General features: G+C 38.0%; 1 protein-coding gene across 7 annotated transcripts in view; it reads right to left on the bottom strand.

The window, feature by feature from the left end:
• The window catches only part of KLHL13 (kelch like family member 13), a 76,063-nt gene that overhangs the window by 11,746 nt on the left and 39,364 nt on the right, over window positions 1–24,953 (bottom strand). For 4 of the 7 annotated variants that reach the window (XM_027899103.1, XM_027899098.1, XM_027899110.1 and 1 more), the window contains 3 exons: window positions 7,035–7,176; window positions 4,978–5,110; window positions 4,540–4,736 (listed from right to left, as the gene is read on the bottom strand). In XM_027899103.1, the coding sequence (XP_027754904.1) occupies window positions 4,540–4,736; window positions 4,978–5,110; window positions 7,035–7,176 (472 nt within the window). Of the gene's footprint in view, window positions 1–4,539; window positions 4,737–4,977; window positions 5,111–7,034; window positions 7,177–20,403; window positions 20,731–20,992; window positions 21,392–24,953 lie in introns of those variants that run through there. The other 3 variants (XM_027899069.1, XM_027899088.1, XM_027899059.1) reach the window with 3 other exon arrangements.

The following is a 24,953-nucleotide window of genomic DNA, read 5'->3' as shown; positions in this document are numbered from 1 at the left end:
ATACCTGAGTGACCATATCTTGGTAAACATCTATTTTACACTGTTCCTGCATCTACGTTTCTTATGTTTTTGGCTCCTTAATTTCTGAGGTCACTTGGGATCCAAGGCAGAGGGAGGAATAAACATGTCAGGCATAGGGCATAACTTATCAAGTGGGTTTCCAGAGAACCCAGTCAATTAATGTCATCAAGCTCTATGGTATATGTGCAAAGCAAGTCAAGTCAAATGCTTCTTGCTGAGAACTGCAGCTTTTTTTGCATTCAAACCTATTGTAATCCAAGCTTCATTTACACATGCTTTCTAGTCTCTGTGCATGTCAGTCCTACTCAGTGTCAACCATTTCCACAACTCTGTGATTCTCATTATACTTGTAATGCCAAAAGAATTTAAGCTTCTGAATCTCATGGTTATTTTTAAAAAGATTATAAAGATTGAGGACCATGACCTGACTGCAACCTAAGATTTCAAAAACCTTCAAATGACCTTCTGGTCATGACAGAGATTACAAGATTTTAATGCTGTATAACTCAATCTGATCATTGCCCTTTAATACCAGACAATTCAAATGTCTAATGAGTACAGGAATAGATCTTCTTACTTCACTAGACACTGATCTAACTTGCCCTATAGTTAAGATCTGTGGTCATCCAAAGTCTTCATTCACACATCTTTAAACACTTTCATACACTCAAAGGTTCCAAACCTTATTCCTCATCTCCAGGAACACGAACCCTGTAATAAGAATCCTATTTATAAGATGAAGGTGCAGTGGATTCTCAGGAGTTCTATCATGAAACTACACGTGTAATGTATATCTGGAAATTATGTTTTTATTACAAGACAGACCAGATTGTTTATGTCAAAATATAATCACACCAATTAGTAATAGGCTATAAAACATTCTCTGTTTTTTAAAAGTCAGTATCAAACAGATCGTTCAAAGAAGTTGTGGATTCTCCATCCCTGGAAGAGCTCAAGGCCTTGGGGGCTCATGGGGCTCTGAGCAACCTGGTCTAGTGGAAGGTGTCCCTGACCATGGCAGGGGGGTTGGAACTAGATCATCTTTAAGGTCCCTTCCAACCCAAACCATTTTATGATTCCAATTTCTGTACATTTCCTAAGGATGAATCCTAAAACATCACACCATAAATTAAGTAAATGAAACAGGACATTCTTACTTTTAAAATTTCTTCCAAGTTGTATAATATAAAAATAAAGCAATGGAAAAATCACAAACCGCTTTCTTGCAGCACAACACAAATGTTAAATCTTGCTATACAGTTATTGTATCCATAAATCCCTTTGGAATACATTTACTGGCATCAAAATACAGAGATGCAGGACTTCCTCCCCATAAAGGTAAGATACTGCACACGAAAAAGGCATGCTTGAAGTTAAAAGATCAAAGCAAAACCCATACAGGTTCTGTACCACTGGTACATGGTGTTCAAGTTGCAATGAAAAATACCTGAAGTCATTGCAGACACTCTGACACTTACCAAGTGCCCAGCACGCATTGAGTTATGTATTGTCATAATTATGTTACACTGTAAATCTATGCAATTGAATATATTCCTGGAATGTATTGTACAGTGTATCCAGTAACTAGTGAAAATACTCACACAGGAAGACTAAAAGCCATAAACAGCTAAGCAGCTCCATAAGGAGTTGAAAATTTTATTTAAAAAAATCCTATTTTATGTGGTCTTTGACTATGGAGCAGAAATGCTCATTCACATTACTCGCTGCAATTGCTATTACAAAGTAGAAGTTGCAGAAAATACTAAAAAGCTTTTCAAAAAAGAAAGGTCAAGCACAGCACTGTATTATTACAGCCTGAAAATCCCAATGCAAAAGCCAAAGTACTTTCTTGAGAAAGTGGTTCACTTAATTCTTTGAAATTTTGAAGCAATCACTACACAAGCTGTCATACAAACTTAATGGACTATAAAGTACTACAAAACTGGACACAGCAAAATGATTGCAAGTATATTTCTGAGAAAAACTCAGAAATAAGACACACGGAAAATCAAGCCCAGAAGCCCAGTACCACAAAATATTTGGGTGTCTAACTTTGTTTTGTTTCAATGACTGTGAGACACCGAAGCACTTAACACAGAGTTTCAAAAGGTAGAAGTTTAAAAGAGCTCAAATAGCCCTGAAACCCTCAATTTTTCGGTGAGCTCCCATACACAGAAGCCAAGAAAAAAACAGCACAGAGATTTGACCAGCTCAGAAAGCGGAATCAATCATACCCTTTCTGGTGGCTGGCAGAGCTGGTCCCAGTATTAAATCCCTCGCTCCCACAAAACAGATTATCTTGCTCCATCCTCAGATAACCAAGTCCTTTTGACAAGATAGGACTTCCAAGCATTAAGCCCTCAATATTTGACAATTTGCTAGTTGTTACAAAACTGTAAAGGCGCAGAATTATGGAAGGAATAAATTTTACTTATGCGAGTACAGCCAAAACATTAATTTTCAATGTTTTGGAATGTTGTCTTTAATTACAGTATAACACCCCCTTCCCCATTACCCTGTGATTTTCCCCTGAGTGCTGTAATTTACTTGGACAGGTTTCTCATCTTTCTCCATTTTGTGCATTGCTCCTACTTTTGCAAAATCAGTACTGTGTGCTCTCTAGCACTAACTACTCTGAAAACATTTCCATGGCATTTTTATAATTTTAATTACATTATGCCTCATTTAGATGGGAACATGGAGTAGTCCTAATCTATTGTACAGCTATAAATATTTAAAACTAACAGTACGAGTAAAACAGAAAACATCTTGGGAAGTATTTCAGTGTTTCTCAGAGTCTGTTTGGCTGCAGAGCAAAGATTATCACACCAATGGGCTACTTGACAGGAGAGCTGTACATGCAGAGCAAACAAAAGAACACTTTCAAGTCAACTACAACAGACAAAATTCTTTGAAGGTCTCACTACTTTTGTTACATGAATTAAGCTGTTACCTTAAGCTTCTGTTTTTCTTTCTAAATATTTCCAAAACCCTCTTATGAATTAACACAATTACATTATGCCTTACATAAACTGACTTCTTAATCTCTTTAATAATGGACTCTCTAGACAATTCAAAGACAAATAAGCATTTGTCTGGAAATGGTTACATCAGGTCTTGGATGCTGCTCTCAACTCAGATACCTTCAGTAGAAATCAGCTCAAGACTTGCTCGAAATACTCATTTAAATTATAGAAATGCTCCTTCAAAAAATGGAGTAAAACTGGGGAGCAGTCTTTGTAAAGCTGAGATATGATAACTGAAAAAGTAAAAAACCCCAATCCAATTTCCTAGCCAACTCTCGTTCCAACAAAACTCAGTTTATTCAAAACTTCTTTATATTCTCAGCATCCTTGTATAACCAGACCAACAGCACTATCTCAATTTTGCACCTCCTCTAGAGCTATACCATGAATGAAATTATGTCTCCTTAGACAGTGGTGTAAATAAAAGCCTTCCTGATTCTTTCAAAATGTATTATCAAAAAAGACATTTTTTACTTGAAGAAGAACAGCGACTGAGTTAATATCCTAAGTGAAGGCACCTTCAGAGAACAAGCATTTTAAAGAATGAAAAAAAATATTCCAAATAACACTATTTAATATGAAAAAACCTCTTTCCCTCAGAAAGCAAAATAAACAAGCAGTTGCCCTATGCAGAAAGGGGAAAGGGCAACATGATGTCCCTGGGGCTCACCTCCCATCAAAGGGAGGCCGCTCCAAATCCCTGATTTAGAGCACTACTAAGACCTTTTTCCAAGTTGGTATTTATAATAATGTCAACCCTGGAAAGGCACACTGGGTCACTTTGGAAGGTAAAAAACCACTGAGCAACGTAAAATAGGTGGTGTAGGATTGAAGAGTATTAAGATTAATGAAACATTATGGCAACATTCTCAGAGAATCGGCCAGTTAGAAAATATTCCCAAATTAAAAGCAAAACAGTGCATTATAGAGCCTAGATGTCTCTAACGCTTCCCTTATGAAACAAATTGCTGTTATTACAAGCTTGGAGTCCTCTTTTTTGCATGAATCCTTGTACATGTCAACTAGGGAGGTCACATTTCTAAGCCTGTACTCTGCAGAACAATGGGAATACCCAGTTCTTCATTTCTCATTACAGGCTACTACAAAGTTGAATTCCATATGAGTTCACACGGAACACACCAGTCTCCCTGTTACAGGTAAAGTGAGATTTCTAGTAAGGTATACAAGCAGTTAACATTAACATGAGAAAACCTCCAGGAAACATTACAAATGGCACCAAAGTGTCTCTCTAGCAGAACTGCTTTGACAGTGCAGCTCTTGCACTTACATCAAACTCACACTGTACATAATACTGAGAAGAAAAAAGATTTTCAAGAAAACTACACAGCAAACTTGTTCTCTGTGAATCCAAGTTATGACTAATGGCAAGTTTTAGACTTAACTTTGACAATGACATTGTCAATGGTCATTATAAAAAAAACCCCACATACCAAGACATTAATCATTGTAAATGGAAAACAAATAGTCTTACCCCAGAGATAAGAAACACTTTACAGAAGTCCAAAACAGGTAAAATCTGCAAAAAACTGGCAGCTTCCAGAGTGTCCTGAAGGTTGTCCATGTTAAGGGAAAGTTTTGCAGTATAGATGAAATCAATGATCTTCTTCAGGCCTATTTTGTTCACACCATGAAGCTTAATGCACATTAAATCTTGTTCCTTCATTCCCCCTAAAAAAGACACGCAGGTAAATTTATGTGATCATTTTGATGGGGTTGAAATAATTTCATAAACTTATACAAAATTAAAACATTATTTTAAATTTTAATTAAAAAACCCATACGCAACAGTAGAGAGAGTTAATTAGTCCATAATGTTGTTTGCAGCCCTGATTCACACACAGCACTGAACTTGTGCCCGAGTGTCCAAATGACGGCAGTTTGGAGACAGCAACTCTAATAAAAACCCCACCTGTGAACATTGCCTTGAAGTAATCACTGGCAGAAGCCATCATCGCTCTGTGAACAGGAAACACCTCATCACCATCTCCAGGAACAAGTGTCACATCACAAAGCAAACCTTCCACTCGCAGTTGGTCAAAACCCTGCAGGAAAAGGAGAGCAGGAATCTTTTATTTCCCTTACGTAAATACTTATTTACTTTTATGTACAGATGTACTGTAGTACCGAAAAAGTGACAAAGAAATAATCTATCATTTTAAAACCATTATCTCCAATATATTCAATTGTTATTATTCATTGAAAAGAAGCAGAATAATTGTTATTTTCCAGATATGGCCAAAGACTGCGAAGTATACTGGGCCTTGGAAATTTTTTTTTTTCAAATAATTAAGGTATTTTCAGGAAGGCGCTTCTTTTGTAAGCTTTCACAACAGCAGTTGTTTCAGGTAGGGACCGATGTCTTTTTTTGGATCTACCTTTTCTGGACACATATGCATTCTAGATATAATTCTGTTACACAACAGTTGAGGCATTTTGCAGCCTAAGTGGCTGTAAAATTCTGCAGCCTGAAAGAAAAGCTGTCACCTGATTCCATGATTATTGAATTTGTTACCAAAGATGGCATGGCAAGAATTCCGAAATTAGCTCCCATTTTACATCTGATCTTCTCTGAATTACATATAATGGCTAAATGTAATAAAAATATAAAGTCATCCAAAGCATCCTGGAGTAAGATTTTCCTCCAAAGTTGAGGATACAGGAGGATGAGTGAAATACTCTCCTCCCTTATGCATTACAGAACAGAAGCTCAAACAAGATATTTTCCTTTAACCTGGTGTTTTTCTAATACTAGCAAGAATGCAAATATTGTCTTTTTAGACTGAACATTTAAAGAAGTCTTGGTATCAGCCTGCATGCTTTAGAATTTAAGTTTTCTTAAAGCAAGGTTGTATTCTTAAAACTGCAAAAGTAAGTAGAAATGAACATTCAAATTTGTTGCACAGAAAAGAACAGAGTGCAAATGAAAAAATGAATATTGGCTTCAATATATCAGAAGCCAAAGACAAGATCATATAAATCCACTGCATTTCAATTACTCAAATGACCTGCCTGTAGTTCCTACAAACAGGGCTACAAACAAAACTACCAGTTCACCAACTGCTCAAATTTGGAAGAAAAAAATTAATAAGGAAGAAATAAGCACTAAACACTTCGTGCAGTGTTCATGCAAGGGAGAACTATGTACGACCATGCAAGCCTTAGAAACTAAACGAAAAAAATCACTAGCTTCTGTGAACGAAAAAGCAATTTTTTGCCCAAAACTGAGGTAATCTATTTATGCAGCAAACAGAAAAAGTAAGTGGCAGTTCTCCAAGGAGCCATTACCATACAAAAGTCATCTGCACTACTGAGAAAGACCACACTGCAAAGCAGCAAGAGCTATGAAGCTGTTGGATTGACTCCGTAGGGCATGTAAAAGCTCCAGCAAAAAGGAGAGGATAAAATGACTATACTCTTAAATTCTTAAAGCTTCGGGGAGGATCACATTTTTATCCGTCAGAGGAATGTTCTACATACACACAGCAGTGCCACAGAGCCAGGCCCAGCACAGGGCCTTACACCAAACCTGGCAGGGCTCTGCCAGCTCAGGGATGTGCAGATGGAGCACAGAGCTCTCCTCGTCACATCCCTACAGCAGCTTTCCCACAGGAAACGGCACAAGTGTTTGCCTAACGTAATTACATGATTACATTTAAGTGAGCTTCTTTGACACTGCTGTCACTTCATAATTTAAATTATATAACCTCTTAGAAATTGAGAGTGGACAAGGATACGACCCAAGGAAAAAGCCAGGCTTTTCTTTTCATGCTGTTGCTAAAAGCTGAATCTTTAACTCAGAGGAAATGAAGTCACGAGCTATGCTGGCTTGTGGGCATTGCCAGCACAGCACAATAACATGGGGAGTTTTGAGGCTGTTTTAGGAATTACCCGACTGAGAGGAGGTATTGTTTAGAGCAGTTAAAATTCTTAGCACAGATCAATACAGACAGAAGAATATTTAATTACCTGTAATACCACAGAGCTGTGAGTATTGCTGGTGAAAAATCTTGTGGTTCCTGTCTTCGAAGACTGTAGATGGGCAGAGACGCCCATATCGCTGCTACCAAGAGATACTTTCATATGAGGATCCTCCTCTTCCACCAGAGATCTAAGAAAATTGGAACAGAGAAACCTTAAGACCAAACTCATTTTCACTCAGTGATCTTTTGTTCTAAAACCACAGTCTTCTGGGATGAAATGTAACAGTGCAGAGGCTACAGGGAAAAAAAAAAAATCTGCAGACAACAGAATCAGTCCTTAGTGGTTCCCTTCAGCTAATTTAAGAAAGTGAAGCATTAAGTCTCTAAAAAAACAATTTCAAAAACCTAATTTTTGGCTAGTAAGTTTTTCCTTTTCCTTCCACTCACACCTCCCTGATTTAGACACTAGCACACTACGTTATTTCTACGTGTCCTTCCAGTATTGTAGGATGCTTGCAGGGGGTTCATCTGGTTTCAAAAATCAAGTATCTTTTCCTTGGCAAACTGGTGAAATATTAGAACTCTAATATTTAAGTAAGCATTTTCATTCTTATGGCTTGCATTATCTTGCTCACGTATGAACATCGTAATAGAAAACACAGAGCATGGAGTTTCAAGCTGCCTTCAGAAACACACAACTAGAACTCCTTTAGGACATGATGATCTAGTATTTTGCTGCTGCAGGCAACCACTTCATAATTTTAATTTAAGATTTGATTCCCAGCAATTACTGTCCAAATCTAGATAGGAAGAGCTAATTTTAGGTAGAACTGCTAAAGAATTACGACACTATTATTAGCCTTCTATTTTAATCTTGAGATGTAAATTAGGTTTACATAAAGAGATATACATATATATGAGAGTCTAACTACCCTAACCTGTAATTATTATACAATGTAAATTAATTTCATCTCCAGAAATATTAACAATAACTAGCTTCTGTAATTTCCGTGATCTAATGTGCCACCTATGAGCATGCAGGGCAGTATAACTCATATATACACAATTTTAATTAGCAAACATAAGCTGCTAATCCACAGATGAGGGCACCTTCATTATTAATAGACTCCATGTCTCAGAAGATTGTTGTTTGACGTAACTGCTGCAAAACTCAGATAGGAAAAGTTTTCCAAATTTTAAATGTGCAGGTTAAAACATTGGCCTCCAAGCTAGTTTCAGAAATTACTTTAAATTAGTAATAAGAATGTGCTTAAATTCCCCTCCTCTTCCCCAGTTTTGATTATGTTCACTATGTAAGGGCAAATTTGGAATTTGCGGAACACAAATGATTTTCATAATTTCCTTTTCTTAGAAAATACTTCCCCCACCTTCTTTGGGTACAAAGACCATGCAGAGCAGTTTCTGAAACTCACACATTACCCCAACAGCACCAGTGTGCCTTGTTCAAACCCATGAGTACAAAAGGTCAGCTACAAAAACATATTCAGAACAAATTCACCATTCAACAGCGTACATGGGCTTGAAACAGGGAGATTTTATGCACACAGACATAACACTGTAGGAACAAAGGTACATCTAAATAGCTGTGACTTCTAATGTATTCAGACAGCTGAATAAACTAATAAATGTGAATGTACTGCAGCATGTAAGATTTGTGCTATTTTTGAAACAGAATTATCTCTATTTTATAAAACAAATCCAAAATAATTTAAGTTTACAGGGTGTACTTCAGAAAAGTGCTCTCCAAGCTATCTTTGGCATCCAACAAATACGACAATGTAACACAGCAGCGAAGCCATTTCTAGCTCATGACCCAAAATATTTTTGTTCACTTTGTTCTAGGGTGTTTCAGGTTTGGTGGGGTTTGTTTGTTTTGGTTTTAATACACTCACATCAAGGCAAGAGTCTAACATAATTTCAAAGGACACCCAGTCTCTAAATTTGTACATGTCTTTCTAAGAAGAAATATAAAATAATGTGGGGAGACTTGTAAGCGTGGGTGGGATGGAACAACAGATTCAACTAGCACAAATCTGACTATTTGCTCTTGGAGCAGCTTCCCAAAATGTCAGATCAGATAGACGTTACATGAAGGAGTTTTTAAAAACTTTCTCTAAACTCAGAAGAAAATAGAAGATGTACACATCAGTTAAAACCATTAGGAAAAGAAATACACAAGTAAGCCAATCTTCTTGGCTCTTTGGAGTGGGCTTTTTACCATGTTTGCCACAACACTACTTGATCTCCTGACAGCCAGCATAATTCACAAGTTTTACAAATGAAGGCAAAGACCTTGACCATGATCCATTTATTCCAAGGACAGCAGGGATCACGGAAGCATTTTCTGAACGGGTCAGGTTACATACAGCTTCCCAAGCTCTGTCCTAAGAGGTTGGTCTCAAGAGGATACAAAAGATTTTACAGTATTTACAATACTTAAAAGGACACATTCGATGTGCCAGGTGTGACTAAAAGACCTTCCCCGGTTCTTCGTTCATGAAGACTGGCCATTACATTCCCCTTACCTGATCTGCAGTAGATAACAAGCAGTTTTCTAATACTTGTATCACACACATCAGCTCAGCAACTCGTAACTTGGACCTCTTCTGTAGAAGAGATTTCCACTATTTCTCTTCCACATCGGCTGTTATGTATGGACAGGAACTTGCACATGCAAATTAGCCATTAAAAACTGGAAGTCCCACACTATAAAAATCCACCAGAATATAACTGTTACAGTTCTAGTCGCAAGCATTAACTTGGCCGTGTAGGGCACCATGAGAAAAAATATTAAAGATAAGCAGATTGTACTAATCCTATACTGGTTTTTGGCTTATATCTAAACAACTATGACAAAAATCCCTGTGATATGTTTATTTGTGGGGCTTTGGGGATTTTTGTTTTTCTGTTTTGTCGTTGCTAAATAAACCACCTTTATAACCTACAGCTTAACAGTTTGGGAGGGTCAAGTACCCTCTCCCTTTCTGCAGAAAGTGACATTGAGGAGCTGGGTTTGGCAGAGGTTCCAACACAAGTCAGCAATAACACCTGGCGACAGCACCCTGATCTGAATTCCAGCTCTGTGACATTCACCAAGAGGGAAAGAGCACTCCTAGAGCAACTAGAAATTATGCCTTTGTCGCTGGCTCTGTGCAAGTTTCAGCATTCATCTTCACACAACAAGAGGAACCTTTCCTTGCAAGACAAAGTGAAACTGCGACAGTTCTTACTCTCTGTGCTGATAGAAATAAACGGAGAGCAGAACCCAAGCACTGTATCATACACAATAATTTAAACTGCCCAGCAAAAAAATTTTCAAGTATTCAGAATATAACCTCTGCTGGAGGGGCTGTAAACTGAAAATGCAGAAATGACTCTGCCATTCACAGCCAGAACAGACAGGAAACGCGCTTAATGTCCAACCGAATTCCCAACAAAACCATAGTAAGTACATCTGTCTTCTTTGGACACCTACCAAAGGCATTATTTACATTCATTAACATAGGTCTGCTAAGCACTATAATTAACTCAATAATAATGAATGTAAACATATTGATTTTTTCACTTTATTGTAAGTACAGTGTATCATAATTAAGCATATACTAAAGAAGAAACTTAACTCACTTTCTAATTAATTCTATTGTTCTGATCAATAGAAATCATTAAACAAGAAGTGCAGCAGTACCATTTTTAACCAGTTTAAAAAAAAAAAAAAGAGAAAAAAGTTAGAAAAAGTTAAAACTACAATAACATGTAAAGAGAATTCTCAACAAGCTGCTCTGAATGTGGAAATTAACACCACCCTCAAGGCACACACTTGGCCTGGAGGGGGTTGAACATTACAGTGGCAAGAACAAGGGAATGTTGGAGTTGACTGTGAAATGAATATTTAACACTGCAATAGGAGGGCAGAGGAGCAGCAACCTCTGGGAAGCAGTGGCTCGCAGTTCAGAGAAAGGCACCAGAGGTTAATTAGTTGCCATCACAAAGTAAGTTGAATCAGAATTTTCTTTCTAACCTTATGCTGATTCTTTCAAGTACAGCAGTTTTCCCCTTACAGCTATAACCAAACGTAACTCTAAGTTAATGCTTCAAGTACTTCCAACTGGTATTTTTGTAGCAATGAAATATGGAGTGTGCATTATATGGATATTAATATGCCTTAACTTTCCAGCAAATACTGACAAATTTAACTGGCTGGAGATACAACATGATTTACAGAGGTAAACTGCTTTCTAAAGCACTTAGCAAATATTAACTGTTCAGAGGCATCCAGGTGACTCATGATAAGCAAAGATTTGTGGAAACTATGACAAATTTTATTCTCAACTAGAATATTCAAATTATGGAGGGGTCATTTTGTATAGAGCTCAGTGGTATAAATGAAATAAAACAATATTCTGTCATGATGTTTTCTTCAGAAGTAGTTAAGCTCATTTTGATGCAACAGAAACAAGGGAACTAAGAATATTAAGGATTTGTTCACTTACACTAGTAAACTATTCATCTGTTGAGAAGAGTCTTTGAAAACAAAGGAGATCAGCCTACAGCTACAGATATTTTAGAGTGCATGTTCTCCACTTATTTAAAACCCACAGTTTTTACATAAGTCAGTAAAAGCTTGCCAAAACTGTACTGGCCAGACAGTGAATTCTTAAGTTCTCAGCAGCTTGTTTTTGAAAGAACTACAACCTTATCTTCTCCGTCAAATTACCGTTCAACGACCCATGACCACAAGTGTTCTGGTCACTGGTAAATGGTTTCTTCAGCAATCACCCCTGGCATCTGCCAGGACTCTGGTATTTATCAGGTAGCGAAGAACAAGATTTCAATCTCATGTTAAGACATTACAAGCCAAATCTTTACAATTTTATGACTTATCAAAGAATCTATTACGTTACAGGGCTATCCTACATATGCAGCTATGTATGTAATGTGCTAGTGAACATTTTATTGAAAAGACCTGTAAAATACACCAAAACTTTCATTTACTATTAAATATACAGTAATTTTTTTACTTTGTATGCTTAATCGGTCAGAAAGTATTTTTGTAAGCTTGGTCTGCCAAAAAATAAGTATTGACTCTTTACTGTCTTCCTATTACGAACAGATGTTCCAACTTCACGGGTAATGACTTTAGGAAATCCTCTATTCAGGCAAAAAAGTTACTTTTACACTACTCCTCCTCCCCTAAAATAACATCTCTTCCTTTTATTACTGTTTTTTAACAGGAGTTTCTAACTTAATTCTTCTGTGGTACAGCAACCCAGTAAAACTAACCAGTTTTATCATTTGTTAGTTATTTCTTATTACAAAAATACAGCAGAAGCGTCTATAGGAAATGCAAGTTTACATTTTGAAAGAGATATGTGACTCCAGAAGACAAAGAGAAAAAGTCATTTTTGTTCCAATAGGTTGACATAGCAAGTTAACTCCTCTCAACAGTCCAACTAGTACGTTCAAATTCAGTTCTTGCTCTGGGGCGCAGGTACTGACATGGGCTGCTGCTTGAGATCCAAATATAGGATGAACACAAAAACAGCACTGGAAGGCAGGAAATCGCTTTGCATGGATCACCTTTGTGACATAAAGAACACATTAGGAGTGGGAATCTTACCTTTTTTTCCTTTATTATTATGACCAGTTATCCCATGCTATCAGCTTCAGATGTCACTGGTTTTGTTGGATAGTTTAAGGCTTTATTTTTAATAGATGAACTAGGGGTTGCAAATGTAATTAAAAACATTTTGCATTTATCAGGTTACTGAATTACTTAAAATTGCCATTTAATGCGGTTCACTTAAAAGGGATCATCACAACCAGAAGTTTACAAACCTTTTACCTCAAGTGAATTAACACTGCACTGTAACTACTGTGAATGCAATTTTCTAAAATAGCTACAGCAGCTAGTGCTGAATACTGCTCACCTTGGGCAATGCTCTGATGTTTATATTCAAATATCTCACTTTTTATACTTGACCTTGTTTATAGATTAGAAGGGTAGCAGTAAAAGCAGAACATTTAAACATTTGTTTAGTAACTTCATACTGAGCTCTTCTAAACCTCCACTCCAGAAGAAAGGCATGTAAAGTTAAGCTTTCTGTTTCTTGAATTTAAAAGTAAATAGATGTTCCATTTTCCACCCTTCCTTTAAACTAAGGGTGTTCTGTAAAAGGAGAACAGAAAACCAGGCTTTATATAATATAGCAAAGCAGTGAGAAGTGGCTTTTTAATTTTACAAGGCTCTGGCCAAGGGCAGCAGGAGATGAGGATAAAGGACTTCCAGACCCCACAAAAATCAGCACAGAAAGACAAAGGTGGTTTCTGGGCACACACACTGACGAGCAGAGGCAGGGAGTGCACTAACTTCACCTGCTGTTCAGACACAGTTACATCATGAGATGCTCATTCCAGTGACCAGTTGAAGGTGTCCAAAAGGGAAATTCAGTACAGAAGCAATGCAGCCTGAGCAGCTCGGCAAGCCCGATCAGCAAGGCCAGGGGGGAACAACAAACACAACCTTACTTGAAGGACAGGACACTGAACCGTGTTCAAATCAAGTCAGGCTGCAGGTAACCTACTTAAGCTATTCTAGAAGCAAAGTTTTGAAGACTAGTACTTAAATGTCAAGCTTTAACCTTTTTTTCCCCTTTTTCTTTGTTTTTAATATAGTCAGGTCTTTCTGGATTTCAACACACAATCATCATATTGAGAAAAAGTTTCTGCCTGAGCATGCAAGCCCAGAATGTCACCAGAAATGATGACAGCTACTAGAAACACTCAGATTACTGAATACATGATCCCTTTTTCCACCACCAATGGGTATGGATGGACAACACAGAAATGATGCCACTCCCAACATCACTTGAACCTTTTTGTATCACTTCTTAGCAAGGTCACACTGTGACCAAAGTCAGCACAAAATTAATTCCCACAATGCCAGCAGAAGAGGACTGAGCAACACCATCCACTGTTTTGGTATGATTTCCAAAGGATATGCACACAGAAAGTATTCCCTTCAAATTCCTTCTAAAACAACTAAACAATCACAGGTCTCAAGCTGTTTGCAGCATAATTACAGCCCGCTGGTTAATTCAAATTTGTTTTCTGCAGAAACAAAGCAATATTTGGCTCAGTCAGTGCTATAAAGCTTTTGTTCCTAACAGCATTTAGTCTCTCTGGGAGCCTTAGCATCACATCCACATTTATCTATTTGACAAAGGGTTTACATTCACTAAGCCATTTGTAGCTTAAATTTGCAGACTCAGATTGTTTAGCGATGCTAAATTAGAAGTAGTTCTGTAATGACTTTTTGCCAAAGTTGGTGTTAGTCTATTGATTCCTACTATTAGAAACAGAAAAAGCAAGGCAAAAACAAAGACTTCGTAACTTTTCTACAGCAGCAGAACTATTTTATTCCCACACTGTTGAGAAAGCTAGAATTCAACAGTCAGAGGTTTCACAGTCTAGGCTGGACTAACACTTATTTTCCGCCCGTTATATTTGGTCTTAAGTGTTTAAAAGTTAAGTCAAAATTTGGCTAGGCAGCTTAAGACCTCCTGTGCACTACAAAACACTTAAGAAAACCAGCAGATTACAGTTCTACCTGATGTATCCTTAGTTTTCATACATAGAAACTGCTAAGTTAGAAGAATAAATGGTTCCTTAGAGACAAAACCCTATATATGACTAAGGTGGCACCTACACATGCAAGATTTGGTCATAGAATATCCCACTGTATTCCTGTAACTGGTTTCTGAACTCCTTTCCAGAGTGTCGGGGGTTTTTTTCCCTATATACTGTACAGAATAATTCTGATACCTTAAAAGCCAGCAAAAAAAGTAAATAATATTCTGACATGAGGGTTTGGGTTCTGCTCTACCACTCCTCTTGCTCTGTCACTTCTCACAGTTGTCTTGGCATTCCTTCATTACAACCTCCTGGGGAGAATGCAGAGGAGCATTAATTACTTCGATTTGTAAAGTATTTTTTCCTCTAGATGATAAAGCATTTAGATCTAAGCCTGTCAGATAACAGGTGTGAGTGACTTGTTCGTCCCATGAAAAAATGACATTTTTGCAATTTAGACACTGAAAAAATCTCAGTCATTGCTGGACAAAATATTACAGCAATAATATAGATGTGCACTTCCACTGAAGTGTTATAGCTACATATTATCACTCTACAATTCCCACTATTAACATTTAGAATAAGTAACTATTATTTTAAAACCCAAATAATCATCAAGTACTTTATGAAAATCCATAGGTATTCTCATACAAACATCAACAGAAAATACCTCAATAGTAGAAAAGTCAGTGAGTAGAATGTGATTGGACAACAAGATTTTTCCACATTAACAAGGAAATAATGGCAAAAATGACCAAGTGGCAGAACTGACATGCAGGCAGAACAGGCTGAGTAACATATTCTAGATAATTCAATAAAGATGCTTTAGCATGTCACAACACAATGTCAATATTGTAACATCATGCTATATATCAGGAGAAGTATAGAATTTTGAGGACCTGTAAGCCACAGCATCACCTATAAAGGTCTCCCCAGAAAAACCATTAGCCCCGGGAAACTTCATGACAAACAGGTTGGATTTTTTCCCCTCATTTTTACCAGTTCATTACTGCAACGAAACGTCACATTTCAAAAGAATAATCCACTGAAAGTCCTATTATATAAAAAGCAAAAGGAAGACCAAAAGGCACAAATGAGAACTCTGCACACAAAATGTATGGGATTAAAAGCAGTTTGCTACTAGTAAGATACAAGCCCTTTCTATTCCCTACTCATCCAATTCATCTCTCTGCATGTATTGTCACATTAGTTTAAAAAATATATGATGTGACCTGCACACTGACTTTCAATGTGTTGAAATTTGAAATATCTAGGAAGCAATGCCTTAAAATGAAAATGTTGCCAAAGACAGTTTAGCATGTTTCTGTGTGAATATTGTGTAACCTGTCAAATGCTCAGGAGCCCAACAAAAGGGCTCATTTACTAAAAATGACCAACAAAGGCAGCAGACACACACAGGGTGGTCTCACAAAGGAGAACTAATACAGGTGGTCTGATGAATTATGCATACAGAGTTTTTCACATTTAAGTATATATGACTTTACAGTATAAATTTAAAAAGCTTATTATAAAGCAAATCAAGATATTTAAAAGATGACACAAAAGCATAAACCTATATAACCAATATAAGCAGCTAAACCAGCACTGCTTAGTCCAGGGTATTAAGAATTTCTTCTGCTTTTCTGCACAGTAATCGATTTCTATTACTGTGAAGCATTTCCTATCTGAAAAATTTCACAACCACATGACTCAGGATAGACCGACTGTGTTGCAAACCCTTTGATAGCAATATATTTGGAATGCCACATTTATTTATTACTCCTAACATCAGTCAGTTACTTAAGAAAACACATGCAAAGGATAGTTGCCATTTAAAATGTCAACATATTATTCTGTGTAAAAGGATAGAAGGCACTAAGATTACAAAGGGATTATTCTTAATTAAGAATTTTTTCATGTTTCTTATTTTAGCATATAAGAGAACAAAAACACTTAACTGAACATTTACTTTTCAGAGAACAGCTGAGAATATTCTCACATGACACAGCCTTATAGAACAATCCTTTGTAATAGTATGTTTCAAACAGTATTTTTGTATTATTGAATTCTTTGGAGATGTCCACCATAGTACTTTAATCTCCCGAGTTTCCACAAACATTTCTTCCGTTCATATTTACGGAAGATGTGCACAAATTTGGAAAACAATGTGACACTGGTAGTGTGAATAAGAAAGAATTCTCTTGGTTCTTAATATATGAGATAATGTGACCCATGAACAATAACTGGAATTCGTGTTCCTCTACATCTCAAAGCCCTTATATACAACCAAATGCGGAATTGTTCCTTGCTCTGTCTGTAATAGTGCTTTAATTCTTAATCTCTATGTAGGTCAGTCATTGGGGTTTTTTGTTTTTAGCACGTGGTAGTCATGCTAAATGACAGCTATGATGCCACAGAATGCTACTTTTTCAACCCTGTGTTATTCACTTTGTCCTTTCCTCTGATTCACTTGCTGAAACTGCCCACATTATACATTAAGTCACCTAGGTCTCTGCCCACGTAGTCAACACAACCACAGATAAGAACGGGATTTGAGTAGCGATGCATAAACATGCTGTAACAGCTTCTACACTGCTTGACAAAAGGAATATATATTCTAAATCCCAGCAACATGAGTGCCATGAAAGAAAATGCAAAGCAGCCTGACAAAGGCATGTGCACACACCCATAACTACACACTCCTCCCTCGTGCACTAAACCAGCTGTGCTACACCTACATATACTGGCACATGCCAGCACTCCAATTTTAATAGTACCTAATTCTCCCTATGCACTGTCACCAGATCTCTGTAACTTGAGGGAAAGTTCAAGCAATTCTGGACCAGTTCCACCAGAAGACAGGGAACGTCTGCATTCCCCATCAGAGGGACCCTTCATCCTTTGAATAACATCAAGAGTTACCTCTTGCAGTCAGGATAGCCTGAAAATATCCCTAATAAATAACTGTTGGTAAACAAAGCTCCCAGCCAAGAGGCAGTGAGTTACTGCTGCTCCTTCCCATTGCCAGGAAAGCAGTACTAGACCCAGCAAAACCAGCAGAATTCCCAGTAACAAAACCACCTCCTCACTTACAAACTCATCAGCTCAAGCTCCGCAGGTCCTTTATTTCATGTACTACCCGTCCGCTACTTTCCCACAGCGCAGAACTCTCCGAGCTGCTCATACTCACTCCCCACCTCAGGAACTGCCACAAACTTTTCCCGTAGAGACTGAGCTAAGCCACCCCAGCAGCACAGTTTGCAGGACAGGCAATGTTTCACAGTGGTACTTTGTACGTAGATGTTGCTTCATCCAAGAAGCCAAATGTGCTCACGACCCCCAGTCTCGGCATTTGGATACAGGGAAACTAAGGCAGAGTTCAGGCACTGGGTACCCAGATCAAGTGAAACTAATAAAAGTTACGTGTCCTGATCATCAGTTTAACCTCTAGATAAGTTACTTGTAAATCATAAGCGGGATGAAATTTTTTGAAGTTAACATCCACTTTACTAGAGGAACCTGAAAAATTGGAATTTCATTATAAATACAAAAAAAAACCCCACAAACCAAACACCACACCTTTAGGACCTCCCTACTTTACATTTCAAACCACACTAAAAACCCTATTTTGTAAGATTAAGATGTCAAGTATTAAAGGGATTAAAACCTCCATCATATCTTTGTACACCCTAGATCCAAAATACCAAGCATGAAAGTGTCCATCTGTGAATTCTAGAGTTTTATGGTCATTTATTTTACATCAATACATGTACTGTTTCACACACCACTTATTCCTCAATCTTTTACTCAAAACATAAGCCCTTTGCCAGTGTGTAGACTACTACTTATGACAGAAAACTTATAAATATGTATGTGAAGAACACTGGATCACGTAAAACAGTAGTCAATTTACTGTAATCTCTGCAATTAGGATAATTTATTTCATCACCTATTTTACTGGTCAACCTATATTAGAAGGGTTTTTTTTAATCAGCTGATATATACTGCCAAATCATATAGGTGCCATTTTGTAATGTTTCTCATTCTTTATAATAAAGTATATGAATAATTTTAACATTAGATTTATGAGTCCTGCTAATGTCAGGTCTGCGTGCCACTAAAGAAATGCCTTCATAAACATTGAGATATATTGACTCATTATAAAGAGATGATTAGGGCTGCTGATCACATATTTCTTATGCTCCAGATAAGCTCAGCATCATACAGTTAAGCATGATGGCTAAACCTGTTCATACTTTGAACACACTGAGATAATCAGCTACACGATGCCCAGCACAAAAGCCGGAGCGTACACTGAGCTAAGATTAGAGATTTAAAGGCGACGCACAAAAGAAACGCTCGGTTTCAGCAGCAGATGGATCAGATTGGGCTATTTCTGATTTTTCTTGCCCTTAAAAGTACTACAGTTTAAAAAACAAAAGGGTAACATACAACACTAAAGACACTCTTTCCATGAAATAGGTTCAAATGCCTCACAGCTCTTTTAACACCATGACTGTCTTTGTATTTAAATCATATTTTTAAAAAACTCTGAATAGGTAGCAATTTATTGGAAACAGCTTATCTTCTGGTGGCCCTAAACATATTTGATGCTCCCAGTAAAAAGGCAGAAGCACTTCCATGAAAATTCATCTTAAATTGGAGCGTGCACAGCACAGGTTCTGTACAGTCCGGTTATCTCCATGAGCCTCAGCCATTCTGACCGAGAACAATAGTGACCATGCACACGGAGCTGGATTGTTTCAGCCCCACTGTTATCAATGCAATTCTCAGCAACAACAAAAAAAAGATATTGAGAGGACCTGTGTACCTCTTGCAGCATGTCCCCACAGTAGCTGAAGCAAAAGCTTATCTGCAAGCAGACAATACAGGTTTAAAAGTACTAATATTGCAGGTATTAGACCAGAATACTATCGGAAAGTACTAGCCTTTACAGTAATTCCCAGATAGGAAAGTCATCTACATTGTGAAATTTAAAGCAACTCTTCCTCATTTTGAAAGAGCTGCTTCCTTAAATAAAGGCAGAAGCAATGCAGTACCCTGTGCTTCGTAGTTTTATTCCACAGGAGGAAGAAAAAGCCACCTGTATATGCTGACACAGAACTAGCAGCAACAAAAGGTGAACAAAAGCTGCATCAAGGTTTGACAAGACAAAGGCATATTGTCACCGTGTGTATTAAAATACTCATTTATATGAAGCTACTTTACATGGACAACCTGTATAACTGTATAAGGATTGTAACTTTCCATTTGTATTAAGGGTAAGACTTTAAAGAATGAAACAAGACCAAACAGGATGATTTCTTCTACACAAGAGCTCACACGAACAAAAGTGCAGTACAATACAGCAGGTGATTCCAAGCTCAATTTCCAAGTGTAAAAGTCAGAGGAAGAAATGTTAGCATATACACTATAAAGATAGCCTGCCAGCCTCAAAGCTTAACTTGTCAATAAAGGATCAGCTCTACAAATTAACAACAACACAAACTTTTCAAATGAACATATACAATATTATTATGAATATGGCTTAATCTGCACATTTTCTCTACGTTTCAACAAAAAGGGAAAGACTCAACACGACATCCATCATGAAACATCCAGGATAAAATCTGGGGGGGGGTCTACACAGCAAACAAGATAAAATTCTGAGTGCCAATGTCATTTAATATACAACAGGGTATTTTGCCACAGGGTAGTCTCACGAAAAATATTCCCACCTTATTATCCTCATTTCTCTCACTTACATGTATGCTGGAGAAAGTGGCGATGACCTGGATGTTTTAAGCACAGGAACTGGGAATTTCCAGATAGCAGGAGAGCTCGTTTTCCATTTCAATGGCATGTTGTCACCACGGTACTACAATAACAGTAAACAGCGTTTCCATAACAGACTACCAACTAGGACTTCCATTCCACACACTACTGACACAGCAGTGGCTGCTGCTAAGAACAAGGAAATGATTCTGCCAATGCCCTTAAACCGATGCTTCCAATCTGTAAAACAGGGCTGCAAGGCATCTCCTTTTAAATCCTGCTGTCCCCTAAAGCAATATGATGATTCTATCCTTCTAACTCAACAATAGTGCCACCTCGTTAGGGAAGCACTGACTGCAGTATATGCTTTAAAAAAAAAGACTGCACTGTGCACACCAGCACAATGCAGCTTTATTTAATAAAAGCTGCTAATTTTTAAAGAACTATTTCTGATGCTATTGTTCTACCTTAACAGGAACACTGCAGCACTGTACTATATTCTCTTCTTATTAACCTCATTTCTGACCAATGGAAGCAGAAAAAAAAAAATGGGTTTCATATGAAAATGAAACAACATACCTACTCAGAATACACTTGTCATCCTCTGAACATTCTTCTTTTGAGCTGCAACAATACAAATGGGATATAAATCTCAGCATAGCCTTAGGCCACGGCTAATAGAGATCAGTGACTAAATTCAGCAGCCTGTTTTCCTCCTGTGCAAGCTCTGACCAAACAATACAAGAATGCCATTATGGAAAAAGCCCATTGCAAAAATCAGTCCTTCTAATCCATAGCTAGGAAGACAAAATAAAGCACAAATCGCTGCAGGTTTCTGCATGTTCTTCTAATAGCTTCTGGTTCAGGATGCTCTCATTTTCCTATTCTCATTTCCAAGGAGGATGAGCAAAATCTCATGCATTTTACAACATGCTATGGGAACACAAATATCACTCTGTCTTCTGCAGTAGAGAAGCAGAGACTAGCAGGCTGTTAATAGCAGTCTTTGTAGGAACGCTATCAACAATCTAATTCTCAACGCCCCCCCCAGCAGCTCACAAATTGCCTGAAGAACTGACGAAGCAGATGGTCACGCAGGTCCCCATCAGGGACCACTCCGCAACTCAGTGCTCCGCTGGGTGACCTCCCGGGGCTGATGACAGCAGGGAGCATAGGAGGCAAACTATTAAAAAGGGAATGGAGAATTTAATAGCATATTATGCATAAGCAGAGCAGGTTTCCAGGGAAAAGAAGGCAGAGCTTCAGCTATATTGATTACCTTACAGGAAAAAAAAAAAAATGAATCACTTGTAATGTATTGCCACAGTCGACCAAATCAACACTGAGATGTTTAATGTACAGATTTTAGAACGGTCTTCATACAGCGTGACAATTTTTCTGTTTATCAGGACAGCTTAATCCTGTCACGAAAAAGCCAACACCCTGTCATGCTACCCATCAATAAAGAATCGAACCAGGAGCTATCTCTGTAAGGTTCTATAAATTTAATCATTCTAATAACATTTTTTAATAACACACTGATAGGGTTTTTTTTGTAGCAGTGAAACCTCCAACATTAAAGTTTAATTTCGGGATGGAATCACCAGGGAATAATTGCTGCTCCTGATCACCAGTATTGAAAACACTTGCCCAAAATAGTTTGGGACGTTTGAAGCTGTTACTGTGAGCACAGGTAAGGAACTAAAACAACCCAGGATGACCAGAGTCAAGGACTCATACAAAACCAGCTGCACCTCTTGGACAAACAACTGAGGAGCTCTCTCCCACTTCTTTCGAGAATTTCTGAATTACACATGATCAGCATTAATCCAGGCAACAAATTTCACAGGAACTGCTACCTGGGATGCTGAACTGACATCACTGTGTAGGACAACAGTATTTTATATGCTATGACTATTAAGAAACACTAGTCCTGCAGAGCATGCAGTATAAGCATAAAAGAAGTCATACTTCTAGAAAAATATTTCCTGCATTTACGTGCCAGCAGGCACGCTTGGGTGCACACATGGTAAACACTGCGTGCAGTCTCATACCCACACAAAACACCAGGCTACCACATCATGCCAGCTCTGCACTGAAGGCCTAGAAGTCAAGTTGAAAGACGTCAGGTAGCAGCTAGAAAAAAAATCCCCATTTTGAATTCATACACTCAACTTTGCTTTTGCATTTGCCATCATACAGAAACTGTCTTAAAATACAGTAAGCAAGTGTTGTTACTCCCATCCTCACAGAGTGCAGTCAGTGCAACAAACTAGTAACTGCTTGTAAAATCTCTGTTTCCCTGCTCTGCCAACCCCAAGGAGATGATCATGTTTTATTTATTAGCAGTGGCATTACTAATATTAAAGAATGAGGCTAAAGACAATCAATGGAGCACTTTTCCAAAAGTAACTCTTGAAATACCCTTTTAACCAGTAAAAGCCTACTCAAGTCACAAAGTCATTGCCAAGCATTGACTGGCATTTAAGTCAATCAAAGAACATCCAGAAATCAGACACTTTTCAATTTGGCCCCAAGAAGATCCTTCAGCCTACAGGCCAATATGAGTCCTCAAAAACCTGCTCTCCCTTTGGGTGCATCTGATCCCATTTATTTTTCCAATTAATCTACAAACAACCTAAATTAAAACTTCACAGGAAAATCCAGTAGCAGTACACATTTTTCTGAAAGCACATGAATCCCAAGCACTGCCCAACCAAATCTCCTCCCAATGTCCAGCACACACTATTCAAACTGCTCATGTACAAAATGCAGAATTGAAGAAAGTAGCAATACCAGGTACTCTAAAAATAGAGAAATGCTTCTCAATTGCTAAAGAACAACCATGTGAGAAATGAATCACCTATCTGCACATAAGGAGAAAAAACAAATCAAATCCCATTTTCTTCCTGACAGTCACAGAGTGGTTGCATATTCACAGGGAAAATACTATTATAATGTATTTTATACTTTACATGAACTATTCTTACGGCAACAGAAAATCACAGTATATTATTCTGATATTTTAATTAAGACTTCAAAATAACAGTCTAGTTACACATGGAAAAACATGAGAAAAGCAATCTGATCCCCTGGTGTGCATTGCACCTCTTGAATATACATTTTCTGTTCTCATATTACATTGCTCTGCCACTCATCTCCAAATGAACTGGTTCTGAGGGCCAAAAGCAGCAATACAGCTCTGTGCAGAACCCTACTTGCTGGGAAATCAGTTATTTCCAGACAAGTGCTCTTAAAATACACCAAATTGGCACACAAACCGGACATTTGCTTTAAAACCCTTTAATGCTGAAATCCCATGATAACCGCACAGATTATACAGCATCTTAGGGCCACACAAGGGACTTGTTTTCTGTGGTTTTGTCACAAGCAAGTTCACACCCAAAATTAAAAGCACTTATAACTCACTTAAAGTTACATTCTCCTTATTATCTGAGTCTCTACTCTGTGTACAAAAGATGAGAAAACCTTTGGTTTTAAACAACCATTTCCATGCTTGTGTTTCCAACGCTGCACTGAGCAGACAGAAAGTAAAGGAACTGTGAGTGTGCCAAGCACTTCTGCAGAAAATTCTTCTATAAAGGAAAGGAACAGGTGCACAAGAAGGAGAAAAAAGGTAAATAAGGCCACCAAAGGCAAGATCCCAAGATGCCACTTTACAGACCTGAGATGTTAAGCAAGGCCAGAAGCTACTGATGGGGCTGTACAGCAGTGAGGCTCTGATCCCACAGTGAGAAGGGACACTGAAGAGCTGCTAAAAGAGCAAAGCATTTCTTAACCCTCTTCCTCCACACTCCCGCACCCCAAATCCTGTTTCACTATTGACCAACAACCAAGATCTGGCCCCAAATTAGAGGAGCAGGCACTCAGCATCATACTCAGCAAGCACATGAGCAAGTCACACACAGAACCACGCTGTGCCAGCAGGCTGATCTCAGCCCCGTTTCTTCTGCAAGCCCTCCCTGATCTTCAGGGCAGGAACGCAGCTAAAACCACATCCCTTGTGGCTCCTTTTCCTTGGGATATCCTCTTCCTTTTTTTGTGCAAGTTGACTGCTAAGCTGCTACCACACTGTTTTGTACATACTGACTGTCAACATGTGTGCCTTTGCTGCTTTTTACCTGCATTATAAAATAAATGCTGTCCTCTTACAGCCCACCACATTTACATCTCTAGAGCATTTATACTTCCAACAAAACTTTTAAAACTATCTCTGCATTTCCCATAAGACTTCCCTTCCCAGTTGTTCAAAGAAAAAGGCACAGGCAGAAAGATGTATCAGAGCCCAGGCAATGAAAAACTATGCTAGTGTGAAGACAGTGTGAAGATATTTATTCTTAGCCTGGGAATGCCACATGAATTCCTGTAGGAAAACTAAGCAGAATAGAAGTAAACTTCCAGAAATGCCGCTGGATTTTCCTGCTTGCACAGATTGAGTTTAACTTTCCTCAGTCTGTTAAAAACAAAACTGAAAAAAATACTTGCTCAGTCAAGTGATTTGCTGCAGTTAAAAAAATTT

The sequence above is a fragment of the Empidonax traillii genome, unplaced genomic scaffold (assembly GCF_003031625.1).
Source record: "Empidonax traillii isolate 1590-97213 ecotype Southwest subspecies unplaced genomic scaffold, ASM303162v1 scaffold20:size5563877, whole genome shotgun sequence".
Taxonomy (NCBI): domain Eukaryota; kingdom Metazoa; phylum Chordata; class Aves; order Passeriformes; family Tyrannidae; genus Empidonax; species Empidonax traillii.
This window is presented reverse-complemented; position numbering and strand designations above follow the sequence as displayed.